Source organism: Macaca mulatta, chromosome 17 (assembly GCF_049350105.2).
Source record: "Macaca mulatta isolate MMU2019108-1 chromosome 17, T2T-MMU8v2.0, whole genome shotgun sequence".
Taxonomy (NCBI): Eukaryota; Metazoa; Chordata; class Mammalia; order Primates; family Cercopithecidae; genus Macaca; species Macaca mulatta.
The window spans coordinates 9,361,049-9,375,535 of record NC_133422.1 but is presented as its reverse complement, the minus strand read 5'-3'; the positions used below and the strand labels follow the sequence as shown (position 1 = coordinate 9,375,535).

Below are 14,487 nucleotides of genomic sequence, written 5' to 3'. Positions count from 1 at the left end.
CTCAGCAGTGCCTCAGCTCCAGGACACCACCACGTGAGCCTTTGTTCAGCGTCTCCTGCCTGCGGACCACCTCTTACCCCTCCTCCTCACCTTCTGGCATCGTCTCAACCAACTCAGACCTTCAGATCAGAGGCCTTTGGTAAACATGGGTATAAACGTGTTCTGTGTAAAACTGGGGATGAATGGCCCATAGACACAGAGGCACAGAACAAGCTGATATTCATACCAGGCTTGAGATGTATAAAGCGGCCGTAAAATCAGTAAGACTGTAGACAGCAGCCCGTGCAAATGTCTCCCGACAGGAGTTATACGCAGACAGACTGGGAGGCACGACGCTGGGGGTTCAGTTTCGCATCTTAACACCAACAGGTAACTTTAGCTGTAACCTATTCTGTTTCCTAGTCTCTATGGTCTAACCCACCTCAAACAGGGAGGTGTGTCTGGTTTTTACAGGCCTCTAGGAAAGGAGAATGACTAACCTGAGATACTGTCTAGAATAAAATGCCACAAAGTAAGAGAGGTTTTTTATTACAATGACAGCAATTAGTATTACTCTTAAATTTCTCCCAGGTCCCCTAAGATGCACAAGCCTCTTCTGGGGCAGTGGGAGGGCCGGGTGGGTACTGCCGTCTGGGATGTCCATTTGGAAGCAGCTGAGGAGGGCAGCACAAGGGTTTTTGACAATGAAGAGGCCACTCGACACGAACCTGAATGCCAAGTGAGATTTAAAGGGTGCCCTTCACAAATGTCAGCTTACCTTAAGCATATCATGAGCACACTATATAAAGCAACACACCAATTAGAAGGTGGGGGTGAAGGCACCGGAGCTGGAGAACTTAGAAATAAGAGAAAAGAAAGGAGCAGTGCTCATGGAAGCAGGGTGGGTACATTGAATCGTCCGCCCGCCTCTCATCAGTACTAACGGCAGTCGTGGACAGGGTGGCTGCAGTGGGGGTGGCAGCACCTGCCTCCTTCCGGCTTTCATACCGACAAGCGCCCTGGGAATTATCCTCTGGTTAGTCCATGGATGCATTTTCCTCTCCAGTAAGGTTTCTGGGCAAAGGTTAACCATTGGCATTCATCCTTTCATCCAGCAAATGGATATTGTGGGTACTCCGCCAGGCATGGATCCAGGTGCCAGGATCCAGCAGGAGAGCTGACAGGCAATTCTAACTTAGTGGCTGACAGCAGGGGTGTGGAGCCAGACTGGCTCAACCCTGGCTTCTCCATGACCAGCTCTGTGAATTCTGGCAATTACTGAACCATGGGGGCTTGGCTTTCTCCCGTGTAGAATGAGAATAAGAATAAGAATGGTACCTTCCTCATTAGGGGAACTGTGAGGACTAAATGAGTCAGTTCATGTAAAGAGCTTAGAGCAGTGTCCGGTGTAGGATGAGTGCTAGATACATGTTTGCTTGTTATTCTTTCTGCCCTCATGGAATAGAAAGATGATAAATAAGGTAGAAAAGCAAAATGTATGTGTTAGTGATAAGTGGTGAAGGAACACTAACACTGGGAGGGGGACAGAAAGAGTGTGTATGTGGTGGGGGGAGGAATAATACTTTTGGATAAAGATCTCACTGAGAAAGGTGACCCTGGAGAAAAGTCTGGAAGGGAGGGCAAGAGGGAGCCATGCACTGTCTGGAGGGAGAGCATTCCAGGCAGAGGGCACAGCAAGTGTGAAAACCCTGAGGAAGAGTGAAGGAGGCCAGAGTGGCTGGAGGAGAAGAGAGGACAGGGGAGAAAGGAGAAAGCAACTCAGAAAGTGAACTGTTGGAAAAGCTCACCTACTGAATAGGACTTCTTGCTAATGGGGCACTGGATCCCCTCTGCCTGCCACCTCCATCACCCAACAGCAGAGCTCGAGCGGCACTGCAGACTGACCTGCTCCTGGTGCTGACACCGGATGCTCAGCAGCTGGTCACGGTGCTCCTCCTGCAGGCGTGCCATCTCTGCCTCGAATTGCAGCTGCAGCCGCTCCTCCAGCTCCTGGAGCTCGGCCTGCTGCTGCCAGCCCAGCCTCTTCACCTCGTCCTCGAACCGCCTCTCCAGCTCCTCCTTCTCCTTTTGTAGTTTCTCGCACTTTGCTGTATGGAAGGCTGGGTGCAAAGCACAAGATCTTTCTTTAACAAATGGCTGTAGGAGGCATGGGAAGGCCTCAGCCTCCACGGTCAGATCATCAAGGCTGGTGTAATAAACAGGGCGAGGTCCTCTGACTTCTGCAGGGCTACACGGTTTGTAAAGTGCTTTCCTTTCTACCCATTAGATCCTCACGACAGACCCTGGATGTTGAGGAGAAGCCGCAGCCTCACGGAGGTCTGGAGACTTGCCCAAGGTCATCCAGTGGCTGCAGAAGGAGCTGGGAAGGCAAATTTGGGCTTTCTGATTGCAAGGCCTCTAGGGCAAGTTGTCACAAGGTCCGTGGTCCATAGACATAAAAAATATGGGGCATTTGATAAAAATGTAGGCTCTGAAATACACCCTGGGTGAATCAGAGCCCACGAGGCAGGAATTCAGGATCTCAACTTTTAGCAAAATCCCTGGGTGACTCTCATGTCCCTCAAGACTTGAGAGCTGCACACTACGGAAGCTGGAGACAGGAATAGGGCCTGGCCCCTAAGGCTACTCTATTCTAGCTAAAATGCCAAACAGGATGATCTCAGAGAAGGTGTGGGGGCTTCCTTTCAGGTACCCTGAAGTTTTCTACTCGGTATCTCTTTTGCATAGGCACGCCACCCCTAATCACAGAGTCGTGGTTGGCTTCAAGCGTGCCAGCTGAGAACAGGGCATGAGGCAATGACATCAGCCACCACCGCTCCTGCCTGAGCTCCCCCTCCAAGCCTGCTCTGTCTTAGTGTCCGTGCCTCCCCTGTGCTGTGGGCGAGAGCCGAGTGCTTCCATTCTAAAGACCGCTCCCTGAACTGCACACCTGCTTCCAAGACCTTGACAATCTACCACGTCTAGGTCAAATGGAGCTGATTACACACACACCCAAATGCAAATGCCAAGGCACACAGACACATCATCTACGTTCCGCAAAGGTCTACCATGCTCGCCGCGCTGTGCTACGAACTGGGGAGACACTGGCATTTACGTTAAAATCGAATGAGCAGCGATAGGTGCTGATTAACTGTAATCCAGACTCTAGTGGTGGTTACCGATGATGGGAATATACATCCAAGGTTGCTAGATGGCATTCGAAACACCCTAATTAGAAGTCCCACGCTATAGAGGCAGCTAATAAAATAGGGCTTCTTTGCCACATTTGGCTCTGAAAAGTTTAATTAGCATAAGGGATGTTAACGTTTTTTTCTTCTGGTGAAATAAGTGGTGGATTGGCTAGATATTACACAGGCACCTTGCCCTTGTATTACACAGCCTAACACTGTCCCCAGTGGTCTTCCTAGCCTACCCGAGGGCTTCCGTTGGGCCAGTGTCCCACATCCCATCATTTAATGGAGAACTCTGATCTCCCAGTGCAATCAGGGTACACCGAGGGCAGGGTGGTGGGAGCTATTCATTCCATGTGCAGGCAGTAAGGAGATGCACTGTAGGTAGAGAATTTACAAGCGAAAACCAAACTGACTTTAAAAGATCCCTGGCTTTTGATGAGCGCTTTGCACCAATAATTCGAAACAATATTGGTGGAAAAGGACTCCTTCTCAAAAAAGGCTTTTGTTGCTCCAAGTTCTGAACAACTGCTACAGTGACTTACCTTTCAGGTTTTTGAACTCTTGGGGGCTTTTTATTTTTTAAATCACAACCACAGAGAAAACACAGAAGTACAGTACAAGGACATTACTGTATAACTGGAACCATTTGAGAGTAAGATGCTGACCTGCGAACATGAACCCCACATCACCCCATGTCCATTCCCTACAAATAAGGGCTTTCCCCAATCTAACCACAGCATTGTCATGAAAATCAGGAAAGAAACATTGCTACAATAGTGCCGCCCAGTGCTCAGACCTACTTCAGCTTCACGAGTTGTTCCGACGACGTCCTTTCTAGAAAAGGAATCCAGCCCTGAATCACAAGTTGCTCCAAAGGAGGCTCCTGCTCCTTAGTCTCCTTCAGGCTGGCACAGTTCCTCAGTCTTTCCTTGACTTTTAGAACCTGGACACTTTTAAAGATAACTGGCCAGGAAACTTGTTGAATGACTCTGAATTTAGTGCGTCTCATGCTTTCTTCTTATTCCATTGAGCTTACTCCTGGTTGGCAGGAATATGACAGAAGTGGCACTGAATTCTTCTCAATTAATAAATTTAAATAATATCGTGAAAATGGAAATTTCTTCTTTTTAAATTATTTATGTAGTGAGTCAGGAAAATGATGCGTATTACTGATTTTTACATGGTGATGCTGAAAATAATTTTGTGGCATAGAGGACAGGGTGTCAAAAATGATCCATTTTGGGTACCAAGTTAGGTGTGCCCCTGAATATATTGCCACATCTGTTGCAAGTAGATCTTTTAGGTGAGGTATTTCTAAGGAACAAAGAGCTGGAAGGCACCAAGCTTCGGGGCACAGGAAGGAAGCTGACATTTTGCTTGCCTGCTAATAATTATTAGTATGAAAGGCAGACTTAGTCAGAGACTTTGTGGTTCCTTGTACTGAGGTCGTGGCAGGGGACCCCCAGAGTCCTCCCCTTCCTCTGATCACTGGAGACTACAGTCCCCACACAAGGAACTTAATGAACAATGACTGATAGGCAATGTGGCTCAGGTGTGGTGGCAGGGGTGAGGACATACCTGTTCCCAGGAGTTCTGAGACCCCAGTTTACTCGAGCTCCAGCTCTCCCTAAAGACCCTCCAACGAAAAAAAAATGTAATCAGGATTCCGCCAGGGAGTTGAGCTAGCGAACAAAGCTCTTAGGAATCACAGAAGAGGTAAGAGGTGGATATATAAAGATAGGTTTATCCTGGGATGACTGGGTGTTAAGAAAATAGAACAAAGACCATAGAATGTCAATTAAAACACAGTGATTGACAGATTGACACAAAGTCAAATTAAGTCAAGTAGAGAAGCAAGAATTTTATCTACATGGGGAGAAAGCATGAAGTCACCCTACAGACAAAAACACAGTCCCCTGCTGCCCACGAGGACAGTCCAGGGAACGAGCTCCCAGTGCACGGGGCCCGTCTGCAAAGTGCTCTTGCCTCTAAAGTTCAGTGTGAAGTAGCTTCATAGTGGCCTTCGCCTCACGTATCATGTACCTGTGGATGGGATAACTAAAGCAGTGACATCGATGTATTTGCTTGTATTTAGGTTTACCAAGAAGCTCACTGAGAGGTAACACAAACAGCCAAGAAACATGAAAAGACGCTCAGTGTCCTTGCAAATGGAAGCAGGAAATCATTTTTCATCTATAAGGCTGATAAAGATGAAATGTTCTGATAATACAGGAAGAGTATGAGGAAACTGTCACTCGATGGACTGCAGGTGAAATATAATTGATGCAGCTGCCTTGGAGGGCAAAGATATATTTCAAAATTTAAATGACAGGGACAGCAGCATTATGGGTGGGAGATAAAGTATCTGGGTTTCTTTCAGGGGTGATGAAAATGTTCTAAAACGGATTGTGGTGACAGCTTTCCACAACTCAGAATATACTGAAACCCACCAAATTGTATACCTTAAATGGGTGGGTTGTATGGTATGTGAATTATATCTCAATAAAATTTTTACCAAAAGAGAGGAAGAACATTTTTTAAAAACTAACATGACATGGAGTATATCTCAGAGGATAAATTTAGATGTTTTTATAGAAGGAAAGTTCATATTCTGATTTTAAAACTCTATATAATAATGGTGAAGGCAAATGCTGGCAAAATGACAATGAAAACCCTACCACAACACTGTTGAATATACACACACACGTACATATATACATATATGGATATACAGTCATGCATTGCTTAATGATGGGGATACGTTCTGAGAAATGCTTTATGAGGAAATTTCATCACTGTGCAAACATCATGGAATGTAGTCGCACACACCTAGATGGCATAGCCTACTACCCACCTAGGCCATATGGTGTAGCCTATTGTTCCTAGGCTGCAAACCTGTACCACATGTTACTGTACTCAATACTGTAGGAAAGTTATAGCACAATACTAAGTATTTGTGAATCTAAACATATCTACACATTAACAAGGTACAGTGAAACTACGGTATAAAAGATTAAAAAAATGGTACAACTGCACGGGGTACTTACCACGAATGAAGCCTGCAGGACTGGAAGCTGCTCTGGGTGAGTCAGTGAGTGGTGAGTGAAAGTGAGGGCCTGTGACATGACTGTACACTACTGTAGACTTTAGAAACACTGTACACTTAGGCTACACTAAATTTATTTAAAATAATTTTTTCTGTCTTCAAAATAAGTTAACCTCAGCTAACTATAACCTTTTACTTTCCAAACTCTAATTTTTTCAAACTTTTTGACTCTTTTGTAATAACACTCAGCCTAAAATGCAAATACTCCGTAAAGCTGTTCAAACATGGTTTTTCTTCATATCATTATTCTAAAAGCTTTTTTCTAGTTTTAAATTTATTTTACTTTTTAAGCTTTTTTGTTAAAAACTAAGACACAAATGCATATATTAGCGTAAGCCTACGCAGGCTCAGGACCATCAATATCTCCATCTTCCAACTCCACATCTTGTCCCAAGGGAAGGTCCTCAGGGGCAGTAACACCCATGGAGCTGTCATCTCCTAGGAAAACAATATGCCTTCTTCCGCAGTACCTCCTGAAGGACCTGCCTGAGGATGTTTTACAGTGAATTTGGTTTTATAATAAATAGAAGAAGTACCCTCTAAAATAATAATACAAATATAGCATAGTAAACACATAAACCAGTAACAAAGTCATTTATATTATCAAGTATTATACACTGAACATAATTACATGTGCCAGACTCTTTTAGGATTGGCAGCACATTCAGTGTGTTTATACCAGCATCACCACACAGATGTGAGTAATGCATTGTGCTGTGAGGCTCTGACGTCACTAGGTGATAGACATTTTTCAGTAGCATTGTAATCTTGTGGGACCACCTTTGTACATGAGGTCTGCTGTTGACTGTAGTGTTGTGATGCGGTGCATGGCTGTACGTGGAACCTAGGAATCATTCTTACCACTTCTTAGCTAGAGATACATTGAGCACATAAAACTCAAATGAAAATAATTTTTTAAAAAATCTAACCATTTATTTTGTCTTTAGAAAGTACTGTTTTGCGTGGGTAAAAATTATTTATCACATGCCAACGTCAGTAGTTTTAACTCCAGAAGATCAAGGCAATAAGTTGACTTGTATAGATGGAATAAAACAGACAAAACGTACATAAAAGAATAAAAACAACTTATTTACATTGGTGAAAAAAATTAAATGACACATATCTTTTAACACAATAATTTCACAAGTGCACAAAAAACTGGGTCAAGGACAACCACTATAGCATAATTCGCCTTAGGGAACTAGTAGGGGGCTAAATGATGATGACAAACCCAGTACACATATAGGTTGAATCCTATGCCAACGGGATTTGGGTAACCAGTAAAAAAATAAGGCAAATCTTTTTGTAGCATCATGGAATGACCTCTGTAATATATTGTTAAACCTAGAAAAGGCAACATGCCAAGCCGTGTAATTGCAAAATTACATTTGTGATAAAACTGTACCTCTATTTTATACTCTTTCTCCTTTGGGAGGTTGGATACCAAGGTATAGGATTCACTGTATATTGAATTCCTGTAATGATATATATTTCATTAAATCCCTATTTATTGTTTGCATGACTTAGAAGTACAAAGATTTTAAAAATTATTTGTCATAATTAAAGAGAAGTCTGGGTTTTCAAAAGTTCTGGTATCCAGTGGTTGGACTTTTCAGTTTCACTGATAGTTTTACCCAGGTCAGTGTAGGATGACTCATGGATCAGGCACTCTACCAGGGGCTCAGAAATGATTGGGTTTCATTCGAGGGCTGCCCCTGAACTGCACTATTGTCTTAAATCAATCACAAACTGGGTAAACCTCAGTTTTGCTGTCTATAAAGTGGCAAAGTAATCACTTTTTGCACATATAGCTCCAATCCCCAAATTCCCAATTGCTATTACAAAATGAGAGGTGATGCCTACATTCTTCCAGTGGCTCTCTGTTGTAAGCCCTACGCCTGTAGAAAATATTGGATAATAAGAGCAGCTGGCACCAGGGGAAATGGTTCCAATAATGGAGTCCCTAAAGAAATAAATATCCTGTTGCCTCTAGTAAACCTTCAGAAGTCTATCTACTTGGGCACTTTTCAGCCAGAGATTAATGTAAGCTAATTTAATAGCATTAGACAATACCTGGAGTTTCACTTTCATTATTTCTATTCATGTGAAAACACTTAGCCCTTCAGAGTGAAAGGCAGACACCACTATCATAAACTCCTATAATCTAGGAAGCTGAGAAAATACATTTTCAAATAATCAGATTATGATTGGCCAAGAGTATATAACATTTCTAATTCATAAGCATAAATTTGAAAAGCAAAAGTAGGATTATAATCTGTTGTACAGTTTTAAATAACTGATGTTTATTGACAACGAATAATACACACACATCTGATATAAAAATACCTAAAATAGTATTAAAACTGCATTTGGAACATCCTCAGATATATATAATATAAAGATATCAATCTACCAACTTCTGAGTATAAACCAGTAAGATGTAGTGTGATCCTTGAGCCAACAGCAGACTAAAATTGCTGTTGGAACCATTTATAAGACAAGCTTAATTTCAACCACAGTTCATAACTTGAGTAAGAGAATCGAGTAAGATCAATTTGCTCTCAACGACTGTCCCAAGAGTCTTTTGAATAATTGTAACTTCACACTGGTTTTCCAAAGAGGCAGCAAAAATAGGAGTTACAGCACTAGATTGAAACAAAAGAGAACTATTTGGCTCTATAGCTCGTAATAAAATCATAAATAAGAATATTACGTGGCCTTTTATGTCATAGCGAAAGCTTTATATATAATTGCTATAAAAAATGATGAACCAATACTTTGTGTGTATATATAATATATATATGCTACCATTACATATACACACACATATATTTACATGCACATTATATATATTTAGGTCACTATAATAGTCACTATCATCACATACTGATGAAAGACAATACCACAGTTAGATAAAAGATTAAGTTGTTTCTTCAAGAGATTGGGAGTAACTGAAAAGACAAAATAACTGTCAAGGACAAAATTTAATTTAAAAAATTACCCTTAATGTCACTACACAAAGAAAATGAAAATTTAAATTGTGCAATCCCTTCACAGCATTTCAGTGGTGTGAATTCTTAATATCCTGTTAGGAATTTCCCATGTCTTCCTACGTAACATTTTATGGCGACTTTATATTCTCGTGTTCATGTAACACAATTTATATTCTCTCGTTATTGCACAATTAGTTTGTTTCCAAGATTTGCCATTATAGACAATGCAACAAACATGTTCACCCATATATCATTTTGCTTTTTTTCATTTAGGATACATTCTTGGGTGTAAAATTACATGGGATTAAATATTATGAGCATCTTTATGCAGTGGAGTTTTTCTTTTTTGGCAGCACAGATCCTTGTAACAAACCTGTGACCACCAGGCGGAGCTATGCTGCCTGAAAAATGCCCTCTGGTGGCAACTGTCTTTGTCCAAACCTGTTAGGTCACAGGAACATCTGCAAGGTGGTCAGGCGGGCTGCATGAAACACAGCTGTCTGGGATCCCGGACGCAGTACCCTGTAGAGCCCTACTCTCTCTAATTACTGATTTTTGATGACAATGTTAAGAGGTGAGAAAGGAATGGCTGAAAATGAAGGATGAAATTTCATGGACCATGGCTGGGCACGGTGGCTCACGCCTGTAATCCCAGCCCTTTGGGAGGCTGAGGTGGGTGGAACACCTGAGGTCAGGAGTTGGAGACCAGCCTGGCCAATGTGGTGAAACCCCATCTCTACTAAAAATACAAACATTAGCCGGGCTTGGTGGCACGTGCCTGTAATCCCGGCTACTCTGGAGGCTGAGGCATGAGCATCGCTTGAACTCGGGAGGCGGAGGTTACAGTGAGCCGAGATCACGCCACTGCACCCCAGCCTGGGTGACAGAGCAAGACTTCATCTCAAAAAAAATATATATATAAAAACCAACAACAACAGAAAGTTCACGGACCAAGAGTGAAAGGGCAGGAGTGTCTGGGGCTCTTGTCATCTCTGCAGGTCCCTGCAGCACCTCTAGGGCCTGGTGACCAAAAGGGAGCTGGCGCTGTGAAAATCACAGGTGACAACTGTGAGCGATTCCCGGGTGCCAAGCACCTGCCTCATACTGTTCCCCACAGTAAGCCTATGGGGTCCCGTAAGTATCCTAATCCGTTTGCAAAGAGCAGGCAGGGGCTCAGAAGGAGGAACTAAGTGATCTAAGACCAATGTGTGGGAGGGCAAGGCCTGCCTAGCAGAGGCTGTAGCATAAACTGAGGCCTCTCTTCTTGTCCACCCCTCTGGTGGGGGCTTCCGTGGTACCCCCGTGTGGTAATATTGGGAGGGAGGACAATGCCTCACCACAGCTTCCTGAAAATACCCGCTGTTGTTGTAAACTGCAACACATCTCTTCACCTGTCTGTCTCCCTCAGCAGTGCGCAAGGACAGTGCTATCCTCGTTTTTGCGTCTGTGTTCAGATAGGCAGGCCAACAGTCAATAAACTGGCATTGACTTTATGTTACCTCTTGTGTGACAAGCACAGTTCTTGGCATAGCGGAGAACAGACGCTGTCATGGCGGGAAAACAAATGAGCAAAAAATGTAGGAAGCAAAATTTCATTTCATTTTATTATTATTGTTATTATTTTTGAGCTGGAGTCTCGCTCTGTTGCTGGAGTGCGGTGATGTGATCTCAGCTCACAACCTCTGACTCCCGGGTTTAAGCGATTCTCCTGCCTCAGCCTCCCAAGTAGCTGGGATTACAGGCATGCACCACCAAGCCCGGCTAATTTTTGTACTTTTAGTAGAGATGGGGTTTCACCATGTTGGCCAGGCTGGTCTCAAACTCCTGACCTCAGGTGTTCCGCCCGCCTCGGCCTCCCGAAGTGTTGTGATTACAGGTGTGAGACACCGCACCCAGCCAGGAAGCAAAATTTCAGATAGTAAAAACTTTAGATAAGTGCAGTAAAGAGAGTGAAATAGAAGCAAGGCTAGGGAAAGACCGGGGAAAGGGGAAGGCAAGTTCGGCTGGGGTGGATAAAGAAGGCTGTTCGGCGAAGACGCCATTCAAACAGACTTGAATGACAGAGAAGAACATAGAGAGATAGGGAAAGGGAGTCCCAGGTAGAAGGAACTGCAAATGCCAAGGTCTTAAGATGGGAACAATTCTGGCATACTGTGGACAGAAAGACAACCAGTGGGGCCTGAGTGCCCATGGAGGAGAGCAGAAGGAGGTGAAGTTCTAGAGGAAGGTAGGGGCTAATCACACAGGGCCTGTGGGCCCTCAAAAGGGTTAGCGTTATGCTCAGGTAAAAATGCAAAGTCCCCAGAGAGTATCAAACAGGGGATAACAGGAACGAATGAAGCTTTTAAATCCCTCTAGTAGTTGCATGGAGAATAGACCCTAGGATGCAAGGATGGAAGCGAGGCAATCAGTGAGGAGAATGTGTTTGGAGCCCAGGTGGTGACATTCAATGATGACTTGGACTCAGGTTGTTGCATGGGGAGGAATGGATTGATGGCGGATGCATTTGGGAGGCAAAGACAAATTGGCTTGCTCATGGATGGGATGAGGGCGGTGTGGGACAGACAGGAATCTTACCGTGGAATTCCCCTCTGGGTCACAATGTTCAGGAAAGGCCTTTCTGGATGATGTTGGAGGTTGCCAATTAGTATGAAAAATTTAAAATTTAGGACTGCTCAGTTCTGATAAGCCTTTCATGATTAATGATGGTTATCACCTGGTTCACATGCTGTGCTGTATTTTATACAGTACTGAGTTATTAAAAGCACAGAGCCTCAGGATGGACTCTAGTTATTCAACCCCCCAGGGAGGTGGGGCAGGCTAATAGTTGTGTTTTTCTTCCTAAGGGCCTGCAAACAGTCTGCGAAAGGATATTTGACATTTGGCTGTACTAAGGTGAAGGGCAATTTGGGCATCAGGAGTTGGGGACGGGATGTAACAAATACAGAGAGATTTCTTATCAAGGTGGCATTTTAAAGGGCACTGATGTTTTCCTTCCCTGTGAGCCAAACTTTGAGAACACAGCCCCCAAACCGGATGACTACAGAGGCCTCCGGATCCCCAAATCCATGTCAGAAGTGCTGCATTGAAGTCTTACCCCTTACTTCTTCTTTTTTAAAAAAATTTATTTATTTGTGTTATTATTTTTCAGAGGCAGGGTCTTGCTCTGTCACCCAGGTCGGAGTGCAGTGGCGCAATCATGACACTGCAGCCTGGAACTCTCGGGCTCAAATGATCCTCCTGCTTTGGTCTCCCAAGTTTCTGGGATTACAGGTGTGAGCCACTGCACCCAGCCTTCTTTCTTAAATAACTGACTGTACACTGAATCCTGCAGGTCAGAGTTTCCAGAAAGAGAGAGATTAGAAGGGGTGGGTGGAAAAAGTGGAAGTCCAGGAAGGGGAGTGGTCAGAGGAGGGAGAAGGACAAAGCAGAGGCCAGGCAGGTGAGGCCCAGGCTCTGTCCACACCAGCTGTGGGAGCTTGAGCAAGGCACAGGCCTCTCAGGGCCCGACATTCTCATCGGTCAAATGAGGAGGTTGGGCACCTTCAGTATGCAGCCCCTTTCTGTCCTAGCATCCTAAAATTCTATGGGTATTGTGATGGTGCACGGGTGTATATTACATCCACTCTCTTCTGTTACAGCAAACAGGGAAAGGGGTACCAGTTTTTATTATAATTTCCTCCCAAAACGGGCCCCTAAAGAGATAAGCTTCAATTACAAGAACGTGCTTTTGCAGAACCACTTCATGTCCCACTGACGTGAGAAATTCAGAGCAATATCAACGCCTAGCATCTGTATGTTTCATAGTTTATAAAGGTTCTTAACACTCAATATTAATTTGCTCAACCTTCACTGCATATTGCAAAGATGGGTGAAGCAGGCATTTTTCCTCTGATTTAATAGAATAAATCGTGGCTTGGAGGGGTTCAGTGACTCATCTAAGCTAATACAGCTAGAAAGAGACCAGCCAGGACTCAGTCCAGGTGTTCAAATCTCAGTTTTGTGTGTGTGTGTGTGTGTGTGCGCGTGTGTGTGTGTGCGTGTGTGTGTGTTTGCTTTTTGAGACAGGGTCTCACCCTGTCTCCAGGGCTGGAGTGCAGTGATGCAATCTCAACTCTCTGCAACCTCTGTGCAGCCCAGGTTCAAACAATTCTCCTGCCTCAGCCTCCCGAGTAGCTGGGATTACAGGCGTCCGCCACCATACCTGGCTAATTTTTGTATTCTTTGTAGAGACAACGTTTCACCATGTTGGCCAGGCTGGTCCAGAACTCCTGACCTCAAGTGACCCTCTCACCTTGGCCTCCCAAAGTGCTGGGATTACAGCCATAAGCCACTGTGCCCAGCTGCAGTAATGCTCTTTCGAAGAATAATAATATTGTTATTCTGCCATATGCTTTGGAAGAAGTGAAACAAAGAAATATAAGGAAAAGCAGAACAAAAATCCTGATTAGTTTAAAGCTCTTTTTTAGTAATAAATACTTGGCCATTTTATGTATTCTTTTGGGATGTTTTTGTGTTTTTCTGAGGCAGGGTCTCCCTCTGTCACCCAGGCTGGAGTGCAGTGGTGTGATCATGGCTCACCGTAGCCTCCACCTCCCAGGCTCACATGATCCCCCCACCTCATCCTCCACCACCGATGCTGGGACAGTGGGTGTGCGCCACCACACCTGGCTAATTTTTGTATTTTCTTGTAGAAACAGGGTTTCTCAATGTTGACCCAGCTGGTCTTGAATTCCTTGGCTCAAGCTATCCACTTGCCTCAGCCTCCCAAAGTGCTGGGATTACAGGTGTAAGCCACCACGCCTGGCCTCATTTTATATATTCTTAAGCTACAGGATAAGCATTTCAACAAATGGATAATGACTGATCCTATGTGTGACTATAACTGCAAGGTTATAACCTTCTTGGTCTGAGAGGAGAAAAATACAAGAATGATTTATGGAGGCAAAGGAAGAAAGGGGAAATGGATTTAAGAGGATGGTTATAATTATGAGTTTTTGCAAAGAAAAAAAAAATGCTGTCCAAGTGAGAACTAATAACGCTACTGCCCATAAATAGGAAATGGCTTTAATAGGAAATGGTTTTGCAGAGAGCCCATTTCTTCCTCTCCTCCAGGTTAATTTGGGCTTGCAGAGTTTTAAGATCTCCATGGCACCGGTTCATATAATACACTACATGGGGGCCATCCAGAAGGCTCAGCATTGGAAAGGCAAGG

General features: G+C 44.0%; 1 protein-coding gene across 4 annotated transcripts in view; it reads right to left on the bottom strand.

Moving 5' to 3' along the window:
• Positions 1-14,487, bottom strand: part of MTUS2 (microtubule associated scaffold protein 2) — a 429,611-nt gene that overhangs the window by 27,375 nt on the left and 387,749 nt on the right. For all 4 annotated transcript variants that reach the window (XM_015120815.3, XM_028837647.2, XM_077974143.1 and 1 more), the window contains one exon: positions 1,885-2,099. In XM_015120815.3, the coding sequence (XP_014976301.3) occupies positions 1,885-2,099 (215 nt within the window). The remainder of the gene's footprint in view (positions 1-1,884; positions 2,100-14,487) is intronic.